The 22,398-nt window shown below is 35.9% G+C and overlaps 1 protein-coding gene across 4 annotated transcripts in view; it reads right to left on the reverse strand.

Annotated features, from left to right (window-relative positions):
• Nucleotides 1-4,996: 4,996 nt before the first annotated feature.
• The window catches only part of SBF2 (SET binding factor 2), a 269,535-nt gene continuing 252,133 nt past the window's right edge, over nucleotides 4,997-22,398 (reverse strand). For all 4 annotated transcript variants that reach the window (XM_074585940.1, XM_074585939.1, XM_074585938.1 and 1 more), the window contains 7 exons: nucleotides 21,176-21,303; nucleotides 18,989-19,222; nucleotides 12,458-12,562; nucleotides 10,849-11,042; nucleotides 10,324-10,411; nucleotides 7,864-7,995; nucleotides 4,997-7,568 (listed from right to left, as the gene is read on the reverse strand). In XM_074585940.1, coding sequence (XP_074442041.1) covers nucleotides 7,470-7,568; nucleotides 7,864-7,995; nucleotides 10,324-10,411; nucleotides 10,849-11,042; nucleotides 12,458-12,562; nucleotides 18,989-19,222; nucleotides 21,176-21,303 — 980 coding nt within the window. In that variant the 3' untranslated portion in view covers nucleotides 4,997-7,469. The remainder of the gene's footprint in view (nucleotides 7,569-7,863; nucleotides 7,996-10,323; nucleotides 10,412-10,848; nucleotides 11,043-12,457; nucleotides 12,563-18,988; nucleotides 19,223-21,175; nucleotides 21,304-22,398) is intronic.

A 22,398-nucleotide genomic window follows, 5' to 3' on the forward strand; every position in this document is an offset into this window, starting at 1 on the left:
AGGTCAAAAACACAAAACAGGGAGTGAGACAAGTATAAAGGGGGATGTTGGTGAATAGATAACGCAACTGCTCAGAGGAAAGCAAAGGAGATCAGAAGTCTTCCTTTGCTGCTGGAGATGTGGGTGTGTGGGATCCAGTTCCATGGCCTCCTTACCTGCAATTCTTCCCATTTGCAGTATCAGCTTTCCTACCGCTCTATGATACCTGCCTTTTTCCTTTCTAGTTCTTTGATCATCTGTCCAATAGCTAAATATGCACTAAGCTGCTTGCAAGTGCTATTTTGATCTCTGCTTTACACTGACATCAACTTATTGCTGCGTCAGGCACTAAATACCAGCCAGGGCTTGCTTTTCCTCTGCATCTCTCTGCTTTTTGATGTCCATAGCCTTCATAACCTCTGTTCATCCTGGCTTGGTGAGAAGAAAATATATACAAAGGTTAATCTAAAATCCTAACTTCTAAAATACACCAATGAGAACAGTAATACTTGTAATTTCAAGTGTCACTGAAGGCCTCATTACACTTCCATGTACTCAGACTGATAATAGAAATTAATAGAAATCAACGGGCTGGAATCCCAAGATAAACTGAAGGATCTCTGTTTTGGTTGCATATATTCATTTTTCAAATAAAGTTATCAAATTTTCTTGAGATACCATCATCAGATAAGGAAAGCTGTCCTTATCTCAAGTACTATATTAATTTAATTTAAAACAATTTAAATATGAATAATGTTTCACTGTGAAATGGTGAACAGGTCTGGGAAAAGAAAAAGTGGAAAAGTTACACAAAACTCTGTTTTCAGGAAGTATTTGAGTATCATAAGGCAACATGCATGCAGTGACCTAGGACAGGGGAGAAATGTTTTTAAAGTGAGGCCCTTTCTGACAACAGCTAAAAAAATTTGTGGTAGTCCATAGCAAGTTGCTAGGGTACACATGACCTTATTGACAGCAATATTTAGTTTTGATAGCAAAAATGGAAAATCTGCTCACATGACAAAGATCTGTGTGCAGTATTCTTTGAACTAAAACATTTGGTATCACAGGAAATAGCTACATGTTTGGTTTTTATTCCTAGGCTGAGAAACGTGTCACAGATGCCACTGTGTTGTCAGCTGTTTGGTTTTAGCATCTGAAATAATAATTGATAAAAATTAGTTTATCTTAAAAATTATTTTCTCTACAGAAATTTGTGTCACTAAAGAGACAGAGTCTCAGAAAACTATTTCTGCAGGAAGAAGAGGATACAAAGCTTAGATATTTCAGGGTTAAAAACAGATGTCTGATTGCCGTAGCAACAGTATGATACTTTCTGAGATTGTGATAAGACCTATAGCCCGTCCTGGCATTGCTAATGTACAGAATACGCACAATGGTCAATGACACGATTCTACATACCATAACTAATGCTTCAATTTATTCCTGGCTCTGGTTCATTATCACTTGATGGGATATTTTCCAGGTTTTCAGGCATTGCTACATACTCATACCAGAACAGAAGACTTACTGCAAGCTTTCCTTCAGTCAGGAGCCTGAAGTGAAAGAAGCCAAGTTAACTTTGACTTGAATTTTGACTTCTGAGTTGTTTTAAGTCAAGTAAGGAAAGCAGAAGAGAGTTTTGAACTTAATTTCATTTCACTTTAAAGCAAATACATAAATTACTAACAGAAGGTGCCAGGAGCAAGCTGGATATTTTAAATACGAGTTCCTTGAAGATTTAAAAAGAATATCCTAAAGAAAAGTATCCTACAGGCATCTCAGAGAAAGAGGCTGTCCAACTTCATCAAAATTCAATGGTAATCGTATCACCAGCTTTCCAATTTTTATTTTTTTTAAATTCCAATCCTAAATCATTTGCCTGCATGAAACACTACAAAGATTTGAATGCTTTATACTAAACAATGTAAGTATTTTTGATTTAAAAATGTGAGTATAAGCATTTGCTTAAACTATTGCATTAAGATATTTGCCACCAATAATCTGAGCACAGCAGAAATAAAAATCAAAGTCTTAACTCTTGTGGTGGCACAAAACCAATCCAACATATGCAAAACCTCACTATTTAAACCAGAGTGATTTTACCTGTACTATAGCTTACTATATTGAGCTTAATTCATAATTATACACAATTTTGTGAAGTTATCATTTTGAACTTACTGGAGGTCTTAATGTGAACAGAAATTTGAAGTCACTGGCACTAACAACAAAGATGGCCCGTAGCCAGTGTAACCTGGCTTTCAGTGCTGTCAGTGCGATGCTCATTTCTTGAGCTACCCGGTAATTTCTCTGTATTGAGAAAGCATTTGTCCATAACACTCTTCCTGGGTGTTAAATTCAAAGCAGTCTCATCTGTCCGTCATTAAACAGGGATGCTGTACTTAGTATAAACCTTGGACAATTAATGGAGACTTTGAACACAAAGGGACACAAGTTTTGGAGGTTCTTTTTGCTGAATGGGTTTGAAATATAACAATCCTTACAAGTTGAACAGTGAGAGCGATTCATTAAACAAGAATGTATACGCTGATATTTTGCCAATATGCATAAATAAATAAGTCATCAATAAATAAGTCTTAAAATAAACCAAGACTACGCCTCAGGTTCTTCTAGGTGAGTATGAGGGGCAGAAAGATGCACCATTCAATACTTGAAACAACTGCTACCTTTGCATCTCCTTCCAGGATAATATTGTGGTCCTGTTAGCCTAACTATTTCCGTCTGCAATTATTGCCTATTTTACAGATAAAAATATAGGCTCTCTATGAGCCTATATATAAAAGTATAGGCTCTCTTAGAGAACACATAAACAAAACATCTTTACCAAAGAGCAGGCAATGGAAAACAGCAACAGTAAACTTGCTACAATCAAGCAACATTTCATATCCATAACTGTGCTAATTCTGTCACGTAAGCAAAATTTGAAGAGAAAGGAACAATCTGGGACTATAAAGTGCAACCTGAAACTGGACAAAATGTAATTTCCCATTGGATGTTGACAACAAGCAATATTTTAGAGCAGTAGAGATTAATCAGATTAGGCCACCGTGAAAAAGCGAAGACAGACAGTATTTTGGCTAGATATGACTAGCAACGTGGAATTGTAATTCATCTGCCACTAGCACATCTCCTGGTTTGTAGGGTCTGCATAGAGATCAAGGTATACATAAATACATTATTTTTGAGAGTCTGCCTTTAAAACACCGCATTTACCTTTTATTCCAAGACTGGGTTTTGAGAACTTTCTAGGAGTAACATATGGGGTCCACATATGAAATCAAATATCTCAAGACAGACTGTCTTCTCAGGATTGACTCAGGTGAGCATTATGACAATCTCAACTCATTAAAAGCTGTATTTATTTCTCAGTTGCTCGCTCAACCAGGAATGACATCAGTGTTCAGTCCCTTCAGCTCCTGTTGGGCAGGCTTGTGATGAAGGAGAAACTTCCATAACTGTCAGTGGTAAGAAGGGAAGTTAGTGTCTGGGTTTTAATAACTCAAATGTGATTGTGGATTAAGATGGTAGCCATAGTTATTACACTTAATTTATTTGCTCTTACAATCTTAAAGAGTAGTAAATTAAAGATAAGGAATTGAAGAGTCCCTTTAGGTGAAAAGTCGTATCTGCTTAGACTGGAAAGGTCTACAGCAGAGAAATGAAACAACAACAACAAAAAAAGGTAAAATTAGTCTATAGAGATTTTGTATTATGCAAACAGAAACACAAAAACAATTCTTATCAATAGTATTTGTATTAGTAATCCGTTCCTTTGACAAACTAGCTGGACTAGTAAGTAAAGAGAGGAAACAACAGTGAATTTGCAGCATCCTCAATTTGACAGTCAATTAAGAAAAAGTTGTATGTGAAAAAACTCAAAGATGAAAATTTCCTAAATGAGAACATGGATGCTAATCCTGCCCTTGGCTTGCAGGGTAGCCAAAATTTGGGAAGAAACTGATCGAATACAGACAAAACCCCAGAAAGTAGGTGCAGCAGTGATACTCAGCATGAACTTTAGCATAACTGGGGAACTGGTAGATTAATTTCAGTTTTCTGACTCCCCAAAGCAACCACAGGATAATCACGAACAGACAAAATATTTGGACGATCACAAATATGAAAAATGAGAAATGCGGTGCAGCCACTTAGCCATACTCCAAGAATATTACAGGATGAAAAGGCAAAATGACAGTATTTGGACAAGATCACCACATTTTTGTTATGTCTGCTATTCACAAAATATCAGATACAAATAACGTGTGTGGGATGTGATAGAAAATTTTGAACATTTGTTCCTGTGTCTGTTAGCTGTTTGTGTATTATTACATAACCAGTGACCCACACATGTGGCATGCTAAGTATTTTATTATTTAGTATACTAATTTTAAAGTTCCACCAAAAGTAAGGACTTTTATAGAAAATAATAGTACATTAGATAGGAAAGAGAAATTACTAATAGAATATACCAGTAACAACTCTTCAAAACTCAAACACAGTTCATCCCGTCACCTATTATGCAGGCATTTTCTTACTCAACACAGAGAAGGGCAAGTGATCTTCTTCCCTTATGTAAAGCCCCTGATAACGCTCTCTTCTTTTCTACAGTAAGAATGTCATGATACACAGTATGGGAACAGCAATACGACACACCCGAGGGAGTACATGCTTACCTCATGCCCAACTCCTGGATGGGTTCCTTTTTCTGGAAAATTTTTGTAGAATATGAAGATGGATCCCTTTGTACCTAGAATTTTTCCCAAGCAAATTCTCTGTTCCTAATGCTCTACTTCTGCTGCCACAACTCAAACACACTGACAAACCCTGTAGCTTACGCGATGCTAACTTCTCCACATTTTCTCTAAGTACCTGTTTGAATCTCCATTTTGTATAGAAGAGACCTTCAGGGACACTGCAAACTTTGTGTCTTCATTACCAAGAACCTATGCCTACCATTCATTTGTATATTCCTTATATAAACACCACAAATATCATATATCTCATTTCAGCTTTTATTTGGATATTTTTAAGTTAAGTTGCTCAAGTCCATTTTCCATCAATACAGACACTAAAAATTGAGATCAACATTTAAGGCAACATTAGCATCCATACCAAGCTCAATATGCAAATCTTATCATCTAAGCACCACAGCATCCAAGAATTGTCACAGGTCCCCTACCTCCATCACACATTCCCTTTCCATTTTAACTCTGCTATCCCACACTATGCTCAGTAATTCAATTTAGATGCACATTCCCAAGTAAGACCTTGTCATTGTTTACATTTTATTTCTTATGAACTAGATAATTTTGGCATAAGATGATATAAATGAGTGAGATATGTTTCAGGGTGAAATTATGCAGTTGGTTTACGTTGTGATACCATATAAGATTTTTTTTTTAATAAAAATTTAACATAATTATTCAACTACTTAGTATGAACATTATATGTATTTAGCCTTTTAGTAAAGGCTATACATTGAGACTTGTTAGAATGATAATTTTGCTTTAAATTCTGATTCCTTTAGTCTTTAGTGTTACTGTTGACACGTGTTTGAGTTAAGGATGCTCAAGTGCAACTTTTATGTAAGAATATTTACAAGTATACAAAAGAACACGTAGTTTTTAATACACCCACTATTCTTAATACAGAGTAAATAAGGATTTGTCTTGTGCCCGTGGAAATATTTCAACATGTGGGTCTCGCTTTTTTCTCTTTTACAGTAAAAGGAAAGGTTTTACTTTTCCTTAAGAAGTGTATTTATTACAAGATGGTTAGCATACATATATCACATAACATACAAGAGTTAAAATTAACTAGTTACAAAATAAGCAGTGGTATGTATATTTTCATATAACCTAAGAACAGGATCAGTATTTTACAAAGTACATATAAAAGTACTTCATATACAAAGAAAAATACAAATGTGCAAACACCATTGTCACAGGTGGAAATTTGTCAATTGAAAAATGCTAGAAAAATCCTTCATATTTTGTTTTGAAACTGCAAATGCATTAAAAACAGCTGTATTTCCTATTGTGTGTGGTGAGAAATTTATGTTCCTTTCTGACAAAATACATTAGTTATAAAAAAAACCACAAACAATTTAATAACTGAAAAATCTTATAAGTATAGTCAGTTTGGTTAGGCTGACATTAAATTACAAGCAGAACGTCTGGAAAAATGAGAAAATAGTGAATCATATATACAAACCTTTTGTAATATTAGTGTGCTATTTAACATATTAACATTTCAAAATAAAAACAATGGCTTAATTACCTACATATTCTACTCATGTCATCACTATTTGTAGACTGTAGAATTTCTACTAATTTGGGGCTATTAAAAATGTTTCACCGGGATTTTAAGCTGAACAAACACAATTTTATCAAATGTAAAAATCTATAAACAGTCTTCCAATTCATGTGCAAAAAATGTTTAAAAAGTATCAAATCACGACACATCAAACCTGATTATGTACATATTTAATAGATGTAAATGTTGTTAACTAGCTAGTATTGTTCTGCTATAAATAACTTACCTCTGTCCTGCAAAATGTCTGTATTTTAAAGATTTCAGTGCAAGTGCTTGCTTCATTGTTTAGTGCATTATCATGTTTGTTATCTTTTATTTTACAGTGAGCAGAACAGCATATAAATTAACATATACAACTCACACATAAGAGATCTTTCTTCTACTGAATTCCTAGTTTGTTGTTTTCTGTTTCTCCTGGGTAGTGTCGGCCACTTTTCTTTCATTTATCCCATTGTAACTGCAAACAGCATCTAAAATAAAAGTGCTATGATCTTCAGATAATCCTTAGAATTTGAAATTCCACAACAACATTGCAGAAGCACTCAGTAGAGCACAAAGATTAGAGAATGACCTGCACACTAAGAAGACACTTCAACGTCTGGTATGGGGGAATTTCGCTTTTTGGTCTTTAAAAATATCAACTGTCTATAAACATCGGCAACCTGATATATAAGTCACTGGACTCACAAGATTCATTTATTTATTTATTTTTAGGAATTGTAGACATGTTCCCTCTTATTCATGACTAGCTCGGAAATAAGAACATTCTGCTTAAAAATATAAATAAAGTGAAAATACACTTCCTGTCAGAGGGAAAATTTCTACAGTTTCCTTTGGACAGGTTTCCTAACAGAATGAGAAAACCAGAATTATATGGTAGTGCAAATACAGCCCACTTTTATAGCTAGGAATTGTACTGAAGAAAGTATAAATTCAGGATAAATGGATTATTATTTTTCAAAGTCCTCCCTGCAGAAAAAAATAGCAGTTATAGTGGTTATAAACATTAAACAGAAAAGGAACTTTAGCATGTTATGAACTTTTATGGCTGAAATGTAAGGAAGGCTAGTTGTCTGTCAGCAACACTTCAGAACTTAGCTTCTTGCAGGAAGAGGTGCTTTAAATGTGTCTTTATTATGGAACACTTCTCCTTTCTAAGCATCTGAAATGCAGCTCTGGATCCTATCCATCCATTGTTGAGCACTCTGTGCATCTTGCGCACAAAAATTATATACACGTTTATTTGTCTTCAACTGCAAAGGAAAAATAAGAACATGAAGACAGACAAACCAACACACAAAACAGAAAAACTTGCAAACTTTAAACTGTAATACCCAATTTACTAATTGTTCCTGAATGTAACATTTTTTGAACTTCTGCTGTTGAGAGTGAGGGTCAGATGCTAGCTATGTAAAAACTTTTTGTTTTGAGTTGGCATGCCAGCTCCTTCCTACCTCACGCTTTCCAGCAGGACTGAATATAGTAGGTTAAACACACCAAGAAACGAAAGTTTCACATAAAGGTCAAGTAAAGACCAGATATACTTACATCAAAAAATGCTTTTTCACTTGCATGTTTTGGGGCTCCAATTGTTGGAGAAGCAGGAATCACAGTTTCGACTTCTGCAAGGTCTATGTGTCCCTTACAGCTTGTATCCTCACCAGAATCATAGTATCGCAGCTTGAACACAAGAGAAAAAAAAAGATCCAAATATGCTTTTCAGATGGACCTTTCACTTCTTCCCTTTTCCTGGATACAACTTGGAGGCATGGAGGGGTAAAGGTGGGAGGGACAAATAGTATTAGGAACCATGGACATCAGACATGGGACGTTTCTAAGACACAGCTGACAGAAACCATAGGTTTGGTATATACAAAATGCTGGGACTGGTGACAGCCTTTAACTGACCAGTCCTCTATTTGACATCTCTGGGTAATACCAAAGTCTCCACCATCCACTCCTGTGCAGAAACGGAGTTGGGGGAGGAGCATTTTGTCGTCAGAGTTTCAGAGCAGAGAAGCTTCAAATAGTCATGCGTTGCTTCTGGGCAGAGGACGTGTGAAGGATGAAAGCAGAACCTGGTCTTTAGGGTTCAGCATTCCCTATCAGTTTGTGTAACGGACACGACCTCTTTATTGTTCGTTACATTGAAACTAACACAAAACCTTTACTTCACCAAGGAGTTAACAGAGCACTTATTCTCTATATTTCCAGAATTTAAAATGATCAGCAAAAATTTAAGTATAATTTTAGATAATTATAAACTACACAGAAGACTTACATTTTTCCTATACTGCACTTAGTGGTTGAATGAAGCTTGCTTTTTTTTTGCCTCCTTGCAAAGATACTTTGATATGAACGTTAACCACTCTGTAAACTGAGTTTCAATATGCAAACAAGTTCCAGAAGAGAAAATCTGATACTTGCTTTTTAAAAAAAATAATAAAAAAATCCCATAAACCAATGCAAAATAGTAAAGCAAACCTTCATAGTAAAGGTCAAACAACAGAATTCCAGCTAAGATTGACCTGTATTACTCCTACATCTATGACACTCAGGAGGATAATTGGTTATACAGAAAATGTAAAAGTATTCATTTCTTCTGCAAAATTAAACTTTGCTCCTGTATATCAGGAAGAATAATTATAATCAGCACATTTGTTGGTATTTTACCACACTAATCTAGAAATCCTCAATTAGCATTTTAAAAGATGACTGTCTTTATCTATATTACATATTTTTAAGTGTATTGATTACAATAAATTAATATTTTTAAACAAAAGCATACGTGAGTCTCAGACCCACACTGTGTGGAATATTTGGCTCAATGAAGATTACCGCCTGATGACCCAACATTATTTAAAGCACATGAGACCACAAATTCCACTGCAGAATTCCAGCATACAATGTAAATTGGGTAAAATGTTTAGACCAACAGATCTCCTCTGGTTTTAGTACTCCTTGCTGTACAATGATTTATCAGAATATTTATGAATAATTTTGCTACTAAATATACGTTACTATGACTAATCTAAAATATTCCTATATATAGCACCTGAAATTATTGTTCAATCAGGAACTTGGCATTTCAGGACTTTTAGAAATAAAGATCTGAGATGAAATTTTAACTCATTTTAAGTCATTTACAAAATTCAAACTCATTTCAGAGCGATCCGTGATCCTGTTCTCCATATTTGAAAAGACTTTAATACAGAGATTCCAGGTCAGCTTTCTCAAATACAGGTTACAGAAAAGCACTAAAAAGTCAAGTGAGGTAAATCGATTTTTCTGCTGAAGCAATTCAGATTGTGATTTTCCAGACTATATAATGCCCTTTCATTTGCAAAGAAAAATGCTCATGGCAAAGTGCTGGGGGACAAAAAGGCTGTAAAAAACCACTGAGCATACAATGGCTGCTACAGTTTCAACAGGAATGCCTGAATTAAACTTGCTATCAGTTACCATATTAGCTCTCAGCATCCCAAATTCACTCTAGGAAATACCTTCTAAGTTTTTCACACTCTAGTTCAGAAAGGATTTTCAGTTCTTTTGGAAACTAAAGAGGTCATATTAAAGGGCAAATTATGCTCACCACTTAATTGCTTAATGACATTCTAGAGTTAGCAGTGCTTTAAAAAATTGCTTGTGTTGCTTTTATACCACAATGCCCAGAAAATGTCCTCAGGCGCTACCTGGCTTTTATTCTGAGGCCCAAACAATAATGCATGACTTCCAGTCCAAGAAGTCTTTTACAATTATATGCTAGACAGTTATCACTCTTTAAAAAAACCACCCAAAACTGAAAAACCTCTGTCCATTCAGAATGCTGTATCAACTACAAGACACAGAAGATGAACATAGATATATGGTTAATAATGATGTAACACACACATTGTATCTGAAAATAATCATTATTAGTCTTATTTGTAAAATCAATCTATACAAACGCAGTAAATAAAAAAGCAGCAAACTAGTCATAAAAAAATCCATTATCTGAAAAGATTTTACCTGGTGTTTTGTCACATCCAGCACAAACCAGCGAGGTTTCCAACCTTTTAGTAAAGCTCCTCTTTTGTATAGCGTACCTTCAAAAGATCTGAAAGGTACAGAAAATACAAATGGGATGTGACCCCATAATATGAATACTGGTGATATATGAAAGCCCCAAATGACTACATACATATTCAAACACTTTTACTGTAGCTAAACAAATCGGTTTTAAACCAATAGTATAGTTATTGGTAACTGTGATACATTGATAAACACCATTTCGGTACTTTGGATGCATTAAATGTGCAGCTACGATTTCCTTGTGCATATAAAGGGGAAGATTGAAAGATACTGTTAGGAGATAGAGGCCCACCCATCAAGACAACTAAATATAATCAAAACCACAAAGAAGGAATAAAGTAGTAATAAAGCATTCTATGCATCTGAAAATGTCCTTTTTTTTCCTCTTTTTTTTTTCCTAAGGCAGAGACTTGTACCAATCTAATACACGGTTCATAAATACTCTATGACTACTCAGTTTACCTATTTTCATCATTCTTTGATGTGAAATGATTGTATAGTGTAGTGGTTCTTCTGTCTACTCCATTAGCGGGAGGGATGCTTGCACTCTGTTCCTCACCCAGCCCACTGTCAGGTATTTCCAACAAAGACCTCTTTTGATAGGAATGTAGATTAGCTGACATCATCCCTGAGGAGCCAGAAGGATGTCTCCGGAGCTAAAAAAGATGAAAATAAAAGAAAAAAGCTAACGCAATATGTCTTGCATTGTGAGACTGTCTCAACATTATACTGATAATACGTGGTACAACACATAAGTTGTGAATTATCAGCCAAAAAAATCTTCACAATGCAAGTCAGTGCTGCCTCAGAAAAGAAGTCAGAAGGATCGCAATTCAATGTATTTCTTAAGCAGAAGGGTTCACATGGTGTGAGAAATCAGTGTTTCAGAAAAGCCTTGTATATTCCAGTGACATAATCTCGAACAATGCCTTCCTTGCTTTCTCAGAAGCATCTAGAACTAGTCAGACATTTGGATACACTAAATTTCCCTAATTTCATATGGAAAGAAGGGAAGAGAAGGAAGGGAGGGAAGGAAAAAGAGCTGCTTTTCAAGAGCTGCTTTATAGATCCAGATCATTTTAGGAGAATCTCAATAACCTGGAATAAGAGGGATCCTGAATTTGGTCTTAATCTAAATGACAGCATTCTAGAGACAGAGCTTTTGGGCTTGACCCTTAGCTATTGCATTTATCTGAGAATCCTTAAATAACAGCTCGGACAGGAGACTGCTATCAGGTATATTTATACTTGCATTTTCTTTTCTGCTTCCAATTCAACAAAAAAATCTCTGCTTTGCTAGGATAAAACTTTTTTCATCTTGAATTCGTCCAGGGTATAAAGTGAACTTGAATGACTCTGACAGACATGAAACGTATTGTTTTCTGAGAGCAAAGGACAAATAGCAAAGTAGTGCTGTGGACTAACCATTGCATGGTGGCTGGCAAATTTCAACAAGCACATGAAGCTGACGAGTCAGGGTACAGTCTTGAGCTGGTAACTCACCATGCCAAGTTTACAGTGAAAACTCACAAAAACTACTATCTGACCTTCTTCCTAATGCATGTAGATAGCAAAGAGGCAGCCTTTGACTTAGAAAATATATATATTGTCAGCTATTCTTTTTACTGCAGTCAAGAACTGGAAACACAAGCAAAATCTTTACTAGAATCTACAATTCCAAAATTCCATTTAGACATGGAAATATCTTTACTCATCTCTGAAACTCTGTGATATGTCCTTTTGGCTACTTTCAGGAACTGAGTTTTTTCATACTTCAAGAATCATTTAAATATGTATAGTCATATATTTGTAAATATATGTAAAATACTCATGCTTATTTTGTCTGTATGCCTTAATTCACTCTGGAAAAGCAATTAGGTAAATAGCACAAGTGTAAATATATTTTTCTACATGCAGGAAGACAGAGCCAGTATCATGGGTTAGAACAACATATTCAATTTTTCAAAAGCAGTATTTTACTCCAAGAAACACAGTGATTTTGTCAGCGTCCCAGGTAGCCTATATAGCAGGAAAAGAATTATTCCATTGGATGAGCTCTTTTACTACTTACATTGTCTTGTTTGGTGTCATCCTTTAGATTCATTTTGACCCTTTCCCACAAAAGCTGCCACCTTTCTGGGCTCTGATTTAATTTACTTTCCAACCTTTCGATTTCCTGAAACAAATAACAGGGGTTTTCTTAAGGATAAACACTTCTAACTGGTCACCTTCTGACAATCATTTTTATACAACCATTTTCTAGTCAATATTTTTACACAGGGAGCATTTAGGCCACGTTGCCCAGTAAAGTACAAAACCCTCTGTCAAATCAGCTATAAACTGAAATCAACCAGACTCAGGAGTCAAAGGCAACCAAGTGCAGCATCAGCCACATCATTCTTCTTGCATGTCACAGGCCTCAGGAGCCATTGTGCTTTCAATTCTCTGCCAGTTCTCCTGAACACACAAAATTCAATACCAACTGCCATAACAGAAACACCACAACGATAAGGGTAGGCTATATTTTATAAAAATATTTACAAAGAACAAATTCTGTGCTGTGACACCAACATTGTACATTGCCAATATTAACATTTACCCTCGTTTATAAAATGTGATACAAAGCTGTAATAAAAGAAGGAAACGAAGCAGAAAGATTTATTCAATTTGGATGCCAAACTGTAACAACATGTTCTTGTGGACCTTGGGAATATGACCTATGTTGATAACCTCCAGTTAGGGTTATTTCCCGTTAAGAAGACAGTGCATGCAAAATTAAGTAAAAAGAGGCAATTGCATTAGTTTATGTTTGATACATTTGTCTCTACTTTGATGTGTGCTCCATATTCCTTGCCATGCTTCCTTTCTATATTTTTACTTTCAATAACTACATTGTTACAAAAATCTGATTCTTAATGAAATCAAATTAAAACCTAAATTTTGCAAATGCAATTAAGAATTCGTGATGGAACAAAAAATTGCCATAGGACAGAGAACTCCCATAATATATAAATGCCAACTAAACCCCAAGACATTTATTTTCGAAGTAGAGACAGTAAGTCTCTGTCTTTCTTTACTTCTACTATACCAAATGATTGAAGTAGATTTCATAATATTCTCCAACTCCTATTGGTCTTTTAGAACAACAATTTATTCAGGAAATTGTTATTGATTGAAAGACTTCAAGAAAATGACTATATTTTTAAGGTAAGAAAACATTTTGACCAGGAAATTCACTCCTGAACTAAATTTTGAACTCAGAAGTGAAAATAAAAAAGCCAGTATTTGACAGAGTAACAGAACAATATGTTTCTACAAACTCATCCTTGCTGAAGATAAATTAGAAAACTCAAAAGTAAAACTAAATGTAAGAATCTGGCTTAACAGCAAGAATCAAAGAGGAAGTTTTAAATACCGAAGGTAGTTGAAAGTCACATATACATTAAATATTACGGGAATCTCTTTCTGCCACAAAATAAAACCAGAGTAGTTTTGTTTGGAGTATCTTCATAGGTAGATAGAAAAATAAGGAACGGTGAACACAAGCGAGACTAAAGGCTTTTCTAGATTACTTGTTCTTCTTTCGAAGTGCTGAGTGTAAAATGCTTCCTGATGAGATACATATGACTGAATCAATTTACCACAGATATTTTATGTAAAAGGCTTTCCAAATTGCTGCAAAAGGATACAAACTCTTTAGTGCTAAAAATTAGTCAGGTTTTAATCTGATCATTTTCTTTCTGCCCCAGTCTTGACTTCTGCGTACGAGTTTTTCTCTGCAGAATCTGGAAGTAACTGAAACTTGTTGCTTAGCAACTGGGTCACATTCCTTCTTTTTTGGCTCCACAATGAGTAGTGCTTCCAGAACTTAAAATGAAAAACTTTCAGCAATCTTCTATATATAACTTGAAAAGTTAGGAATAAATTCTCCTTTAATAAACCCCATGTAAAAAACATACATGTCAATAAATCACTAAGATTTACTCTTGCCCCTTAAGTTTTAAATTTTACTAAAAACGTCAGATTGTTTTCCTTCCACGTGTGGAATGAACTATGAAAAGCTGCATTTCCTTGAAAGAAAAAGTCCTCAAATTTATCTTTCTGGTTCATCTCCTGTTGCCTAGGCTTATGGGAGAAGAAGTCAATATGTATAAAAAGAAAGGTTATAACAAGTACAATTGTACAAATATCCATTTTCTGAAATTAGTAATTACAAGCAATTAGCACGGCTGTGCCTTTCAAAAGATGTATCTGCTAAGTAATGTGCTTTGTAATATTTGAAGGGTACAGACAGGAGTGAACTCTGCAGGCACTCCAGAACTGTAGAGACTGATCACCTACTTTGTATCCACAGTTTGTTTGTGCACACACAAAACAATGTGGACAAAGTCCTACACTAGTGAACTCTCTGGACTGTGACAGAGCATCCTGTTTTGGACGTCCTTCCTTGTCAGTATTTTCTCTTTGACTCCTGGGCTAGAAGGCTTCTGAGACTTTCACTACAAATAGAAAGATGCTGAATGTGTATCCAGTGACTGAATTGCTACCTCTGGCAAGTGTTCAGACTTGTGTGTTCAGCAAGTTGTACATGATTAGTTGTTCAACATTTGGAATAAACTTTTTGGTTCACTTTGACGGATCAGTCTTTTTGGCATATAACTGAAAGTTATAAAACAGCTCACAATCAGAAGTGCTGTTTTTACTGTTTTGCTGGTTATTCATTGACCCCTTATACAGCTTTAGTTCTTTGTGGCGTGTATTTACAGCAGAGTAATTTGTGTGACTGGCATTCTGAAGTGGCATCTTTGAAGTTTGCCAACCTCTCTCTGAGCAATCACCATCAAATGTTAAGTGATGCAATTGCTTATCTGTAAGACACGTAAGTTCATCTCTCACAATTCTTAAAAATACTGGAATCTGAGCCACTCCCAGTGAATTATCGGGCCTGAATACCTTTTTAGGAACGTTGGCAAATTAATGGGAAACACTGCAGATGTGTCTGCCCTCAAGGATTTGACTTGCATTTTCACTGCAATATTGGTAAATTACTACCTATAATACAGCCAGCAACCAGGCATGTATCACGGAACGGCTGAGGTTGGAAGTGACCTCTCGAGGTCATCTGGTCCAACCTGCTGAAGCAGGGCCATCTAGAGCCGGTTGCCCAGGACTGTCTCCAGATGGCTTTTGAGTACCTCTAAGGCTGGAGACTCCACAACTTCCCTGGGCAACCTGTGCCAGTGCTCAGTCACCCTCACAGTGAAAAAGTGTTTCCTGATGTTCAGATGGAACCTCCTGTGTTTCAGTTTGTGCCCATTACTTCTGGTCCTGCCACTGGGCACCACTGAAAAGAGTTTGTCTCCATCTTCTTTACACCTTCTCTTTAGATATCTATATACATTGATAGAATTCGCCCCTGAGCCTTCTTGTCTGCAGAACAAACAGTCCCAACTCTCTCAACCTTTTCTCATATGAGAGACGACTTAGTCCCTTAATCATCTTTGTGTCCATTTGTTAGACTCTCTCCAGTAGCCCCATTTCTCTCTTGTACCAGGGAGCCCAGAACTGGGCATAGTACTCCAGGGTTTGTCCTTAGCAGGGCTGAGAAGAGGGAAAGGATCACCTCTCTCAAGATGCAGACAGCACTCCTAATCCAAACCAGGATACCAGTAGTCATTATTGCTGCAAGGGCACCTTGTTGGATCGCAGTGAGCTTGCTGTTCCCCAGGGACAGCCAGGGACTTTGCACTTCGCTTGTTGAATGTCACTCAGATAAGTCAGCTCGTTTATAATATATCACAACATACTCATGTCAAAGGATCATTTGAAGACACAGTCTTTATGGGAAACATTTAACCCAGAACATTAGCCTGTACTGAAGACATGACTCTTGGTATAATCTTGCTGAATTTTACAAGCAAGGAAAGCAAGTGCTTATAAATAAAAAAAAATAAAATAAAAAAAAGGCAGCAGGAACGTCAAAGTTCCTGTCAAATGAGCTGGTTTTGAGTTTTGTGGAGAAATCTATTTTTTTTGAAATGGAGAAATTATTTTAAAACTATTTGCGTCTAATACCTGAAAGAGAAAACAGAGACATAGGTGTGCTGTTTCACAATTACCTTTCATTTTTGTTAAAAATGGATGGTTAGCTACTCTTACAATTGGTACGTTGTTTCTGATTTCTATCACGCAGAAAGGCCATCAGAAAATGGTCTTAAAGAGAAGCACCTCCAAAGCACCTCCATTTATGTCTCCAAAGTACACTTTTGAGAATTTAAGATTTGAACAACCTAGCTCATATTTGTTGGCTGCCTTTGATGTGGTAGAAATGAACTGAGAAGCTTTATGCAGAAATCTGTATTTTAAAATGCATTTTATTATCTGCAATCTTTAAAAGGCTTCATTTAGGACTAAATGAATGAAACGTGCAGATTGGTTAGCTTTCTAAAACTCATAAACATAAGGATTTATGGAAACCATAGAGCCATCACATGCATCTGGTTAAAGATGAATTGTTATGTACCCAAATCACATTAGAATATTTACTGCTAAAAATTTACACCTTTTGCTCTGAATAGGAGAGCACCACATTCTACCAAGGAAAATTCTTAATTAGGACACTCAATAACTTCTCTGTTTCAGCTTTACATCCTGAAGAGCACTATCTAGTTTTCAATTGAAACATATCTTCAGAACAAACAAATTTGGGCTTATCATTATAAACTAAGGGAGAATCAATCCTCCTTCATAATTTACCATTGCTAAATATGGTCTCAGTTCAAACATTTTTTGGATACCAACACATTCTCAATGGATTTATGATTAAAGAGAGGTCTTTCTCCTACATCAGCAATAGCCCTAAATTAACAACTTGTTTTAAAAGAAAGTTCACTTTGCTTTTTAAACTTAGAAGAATATTTTTGTAACCTTTATACAACCTCTTCAAAGTTTTCCAAATGTTCCTCTCCATTGCTATATTTTATTACTATAATCTAATTCACAAATAACATTTAAACTCTATAAAACCTGACCCACATATCTTTGGAATATAATATGGCTAATTTCCCTGTTATATGGCAGTTTCTCACAGTTGTGGATATGGATAGTTTGGCATCTACCCCAGGAAGAAACGCAGAACAACATTGTTGCTGTATTTCTGATGTACTTCTGGCCTCTAATTACCTGATACGAAAGCTCTCTGTTTTTTTGCTAAAGAATCCCTGATATGACCCCTGCTGAGAGACTGCTCTTTCTTTGCATTTGTGAAATTATAAGGTCTGAGAAGTTCTGGCTATCTTATTTTGAGTCAAGGGGAGCTTTACAAGTGATTATTTTATTCCTTTTTTTTTTTTTTAAACCAGTCATTGTTCCTGTGTTTGATCAATTATGATTGGAAGGAATGGACCAAAAGAAATTTGAGGAATGTGCCAGAATAAAGCTAACAGTCTAGCAAAAGCAAGTCTATCCTCAAGGACTCAAATCCATTCAGAAACTTCCTGCCTTAAGACTTTGCTAAAAATCATCTTTGATTCGGGGGAGTTTGGGGACACACAGCTTATCCCAATTTTCCAAGCATTACAATATTAGGCTGCAAACCCCCAGCTTTAACATAAGGTAAAGTCTGCAAATAGTTTTCAAAATAAAAAAATGTACATAGTGATGTGTATCTGAATATGCATGTGGCTTGAAATAATAGCTCCAGGAAGTGAAAAATGTCCTTGTCATTTTCCTGTGCTATCAATTAACATTATAATCGAAATATTAGGACTGTTAATTAACTATAATCAAACAACAAACATTTAAGAAAATACAGATGTTAAATCATTCAAAATAACCACAGCAACCATCATGATAATGGGATCCTTTTTCATCTTCTAAGGAAGAAAGAACACAGGCTAAGCAGCCTACATGAGCCCAAAGAAGAAAAAGCCAAAATCAAGCATCTATTTCAAGTACCAAAATATTCTGAAGCATCTAAGGTTGTGAGTTTGGTCCTAGTAAACATGAATAAACTAAGAGCTATCATGGAAAGCTTTTTTGAGAAATACGGGCCAAGATGCTCAGTTTCTGTTTGTGTATCTACCTCCCACGTGTTAAAACCAACAAGTGTCTGATTCTGTTTTCTGATCTGTCTGGAAATTTGGGTCTTTGTCATTTTACCACACACCTACTTTAAACTGAGTAGAAAGAGGACGTGAAATCTAGATTCAACATTTGCCCAAATTAAAACAACAGTTCCTGCATTTCTTAGAACCGGCAACCTAAAAATTTATTATGCTATCTACCTTACTATTTAAAAAAGACTGTGAAAAAAATGAATCCATCAATAGGTTTCTCATAGTTATTAACTGCTGTTAAAGTGTACTCGCAGAAAAGTGTTTATTCAGAATAACATAAGCTTTGCAGGAAGCCTGACTGATTCCCAGACCAACCATCGCTTCTTCAAGATCAACCAGTCACTTTTACTAAATAGCTGTTTTGACATCTATCATGATGCTTTTAATAGCCGTACATCTATAAGACAATAAATTAAATAAAAAGTAAATATGAATTCCATGAGCATAAAAGAGAACTTACTGTTCTGTGTAACACATGTACTTACATTTAAAAGGCTGCTGATGGCATCAGGTTGTATTTTTTTAACATCATCGTAACACGGCCATACTATTTTCCTCTTGGTCTGAGAGAGTGAACCATCTGTTTGTTCAGTTTCCTCTGAAACACTGCATTTTGCAGTTACCATGGTCCAATCATAGGAAGGACCTGTAGCCAAAATCTCTTCTACATAATAATCCCACTTTTTGAGGCTGGACATATTTACATTTGGTTTCAGTGCCTATTTGAAACAAAGTTTTATTATAATAGACAGAAAGGAAGTCTTTGAGTTTCAGACTTACAATACAATACCTATATTTTCTAGATTATTCTAAATTGAACAGTATATTGCACTGGGAGAGTACTGCTGCAGCTTGATAATTTCCACAGCAAGATCTTGGCTCAGTCAGATGAAAACCTAAAACTAATACTAGCTGTGGGAATATACTGCTCATTTGTGTCCTTCTACTAAACCAGGTGCCTCAAGAACTCTAATTCAGCATATGCAGTTGGTACCCTCATGGTCTTTGTGCCTCCTGTTAAAGATACAAAAGGCACTCGATAGCAATCACCCTTCAATTTTTCTCAGCAGAAAATCCAAGACTCTCTACCATCTGAGAAAGGAGACAGGCTGTATAACGTAGGTGGACGTGCCACTTGGAAAAACCCCAGTAATATGAGGTAGACAGGCAGGGATTGTGGATCTTTTAGAGTAGTTTAAAACAGATCACTTGTATTAAAAATGTTTGGGTTTTTTTTTTTCTTTTGAAAAATAAGGTAAGAGTTTCAGTTTGCATGCACCTTACTTGAAGGGAATTACTTGAAAGCCTGAGGTGAACAGGCAATTTTAAAGTCTGAAGAGTCATAATGACTAGTTCTGCTATTATGATTAATTCTGCTACTATGACATCATTTCATATGAGGAAAAATAGTTTCTGCCAAAAAGAGAAAGAAAACACTATCGAAATATTGAAAACTACTCCCGATTGCTTACTAATCAGGCCACTGTTTACAGCTGAATGGATAAACCCTACAGTGATCAAGCAGCTTGTCAAGCTCCAAATTCATCACAGTGACGGTTCTGGAGAGAAAACAGACATTTCTCTAAAACAAAGACAGCTGAAGTACTTTCTGTCCACTGAATGTCACTCTCTCGGTTTTCTTCCTCCTCCCCCTTGCACCACTGCTTTATTAGGTGAGTGTAAGTATGTGTGCGTGGTGCACGTGTGTGGGTTGAAGGGGGCTGCACTGTTGATTGCAATAGTGATCTGATGCAGACTCAAAATACCATAAAAAAAAAATTTTCTTTTTTTTTTTAAAATGAGGTCAGTTTATATAGCAGATTTGAGTGCAAGCTGCTATTGCAGCTTGTATATACAATGTGCTGAAATGACTTGAGCAAAAAAGAAAACCAAGAAACACCAAAAAAATACGAGTGGTACCATGGCCTCCAAGACAGTGGAGACTGTCCCGTCACTATCTTTTCTGGTCACCAGCAGTGGACAGACATGCAAACAAATGATTGATCAGGGTGAAGGTCACTGACAAAACAGGAAAGTGCAGCACAGGAATTAACATCTGTGGGGCAGTGGATGGCAGGAACCTCTTAAAACAGCCTTGTCTCCATGACTACAGTAAGAACAGCACCCTTTTCTTGCAGTCCCTGAGATAGCTCGACTGCTTTGTCCCCAGCTACTGCAATTCTATAATGGCGAATGTATCGTGAATTTTATATAATTATTAAAGACACAGTCCAATCTAGTGGATGTACATTATCATATAAGACAGTGATACAGATACTGTGATTCAATCAGATTGTTATGACTCTTAAGCTCATTTCCCCATAATTATGGTTTGCAGGCTGTAATATTTTTTTTAAACAATCTATATGCAAACTTTAAGATCATTTTTATAATCATTCATATAATGAAATGAAATCAAACAAAGATCTTCATTTACCTCAGTGGGATGCATAAATACATGTTCCAGAATTTGGTGCTTTAAATGATATTTCTGTAACTAAGATGATTGAGAACATAGCCTGTGAAGACGCTACTCCAACCAATCAAGGTGGGTCAACTTTGTACCCCAAATGCTTAATTCAGTTGAGAACAATTAAGATATCAAAATGTACCCAAGGAATCACTCAGAATAACAAACCACCTTTTTAAAAAAAAAAAATAAAAAATCATACCTCTATTTCAGCAGGGGCATAGAGGTAATTGAAGAAAATAGGGCTCCTTTTGTGCATCTTTTCAATACATTCCCAAATACAAATTCCTTTTTTGGCATGTTTATCTCCTTTATCTTCAAACAATGTCCCTAGGGAAAATAACAGCAGCAAAAAGATAGCTTTATGATAATACCTAACAAACACTAAAGCATAGCCAAAAGGAATTTCACAGACCAAATGTATAATAAAAATCTACTATCAAATGCCATCGCAACAAGAGACTGCATCTGATGAAACAACTGCTGTGCTTTGCAACTGCCACTCTGCCATAAATTGGTAGAATAGCAATTTTGTATGAAAAAATATTCAGTAGTGTTACATTTATAAACCTGTTCTGAAATTTACTGAAATACTTGAGTGTATTTATGAATGTCCCTTTCTGCCTGCAGCTATGCTGACTCAGCAGATCACCAAGCCCTGGTAACTGGTTCTGCCCCGCACCACCCGAGGACACCGGCCCTTCCAGTCTGCTGGACCAGCTGCACCTGAAACTACTTGCTAACTCACTTCAGGGAAAACAGGTCAGGCTACTGTAAAGAAGTTAGCCATGGATTTGTACTATCTGAAATGACTTTGGAAGGACGTATAGTTTATCCAAAGACTACTGGAAACAGGATTTTATGTTGCATTAAATGGTATTTGAAAGCAAACTAGCCTAAATAGACAAACACCCTTTCCCCCGCCTATTTTAGAACCATGTAACAATCCAGGTTGGAAGGTACCACAGGTCGTTGACTCCAACTCCTTGCTTTTGTTCAAATTAAGTTAAATAATGGAAATTAACCTTATTCATTGAAATAAAATGGTTGCTCAGTTCCACAGTTACTAAAGTTTTGAAGAAAAGCATTAAAATTGATTATATGCCATGAGAAACACCCCACACAAAGCAGTGAAATTCAGAGCACTTAAGTGTTTTTCTTAGAGAACAAGCTCCAAGAACAGCCTCAACTGTGGTTGTGAAGTTTATTAAGAGGGTTCTGAAGGCCTTGGAACCAGTAAAGTTGCACACGCTATATAAATATAAAAGAAGAGAAATGCTGAAGAGAATGGAAGAGAAAGAAGTGAGAGATAATAGACAGAAAGGCTTTCCTTTCCTGAAACTTCATGCACTCTCTGAAGGACTCCCAAGGACTCTGTTTCTGTTCAAATAAGATATTTAGTAGGGGGAACTTAACCATGTGGCA

Source organism: Larus michahellis, chromosome 4 (genome assembly GCF_964199755.1).
Source record: "Larus michahellis chromosome 4, bLarMic1.1, whole genome shotgun sequence".
NCBI lineage: Eukaryota > Metazoa > Chordata > Aves > Charadriiformes > Laridae > Larus > Larus michahellis.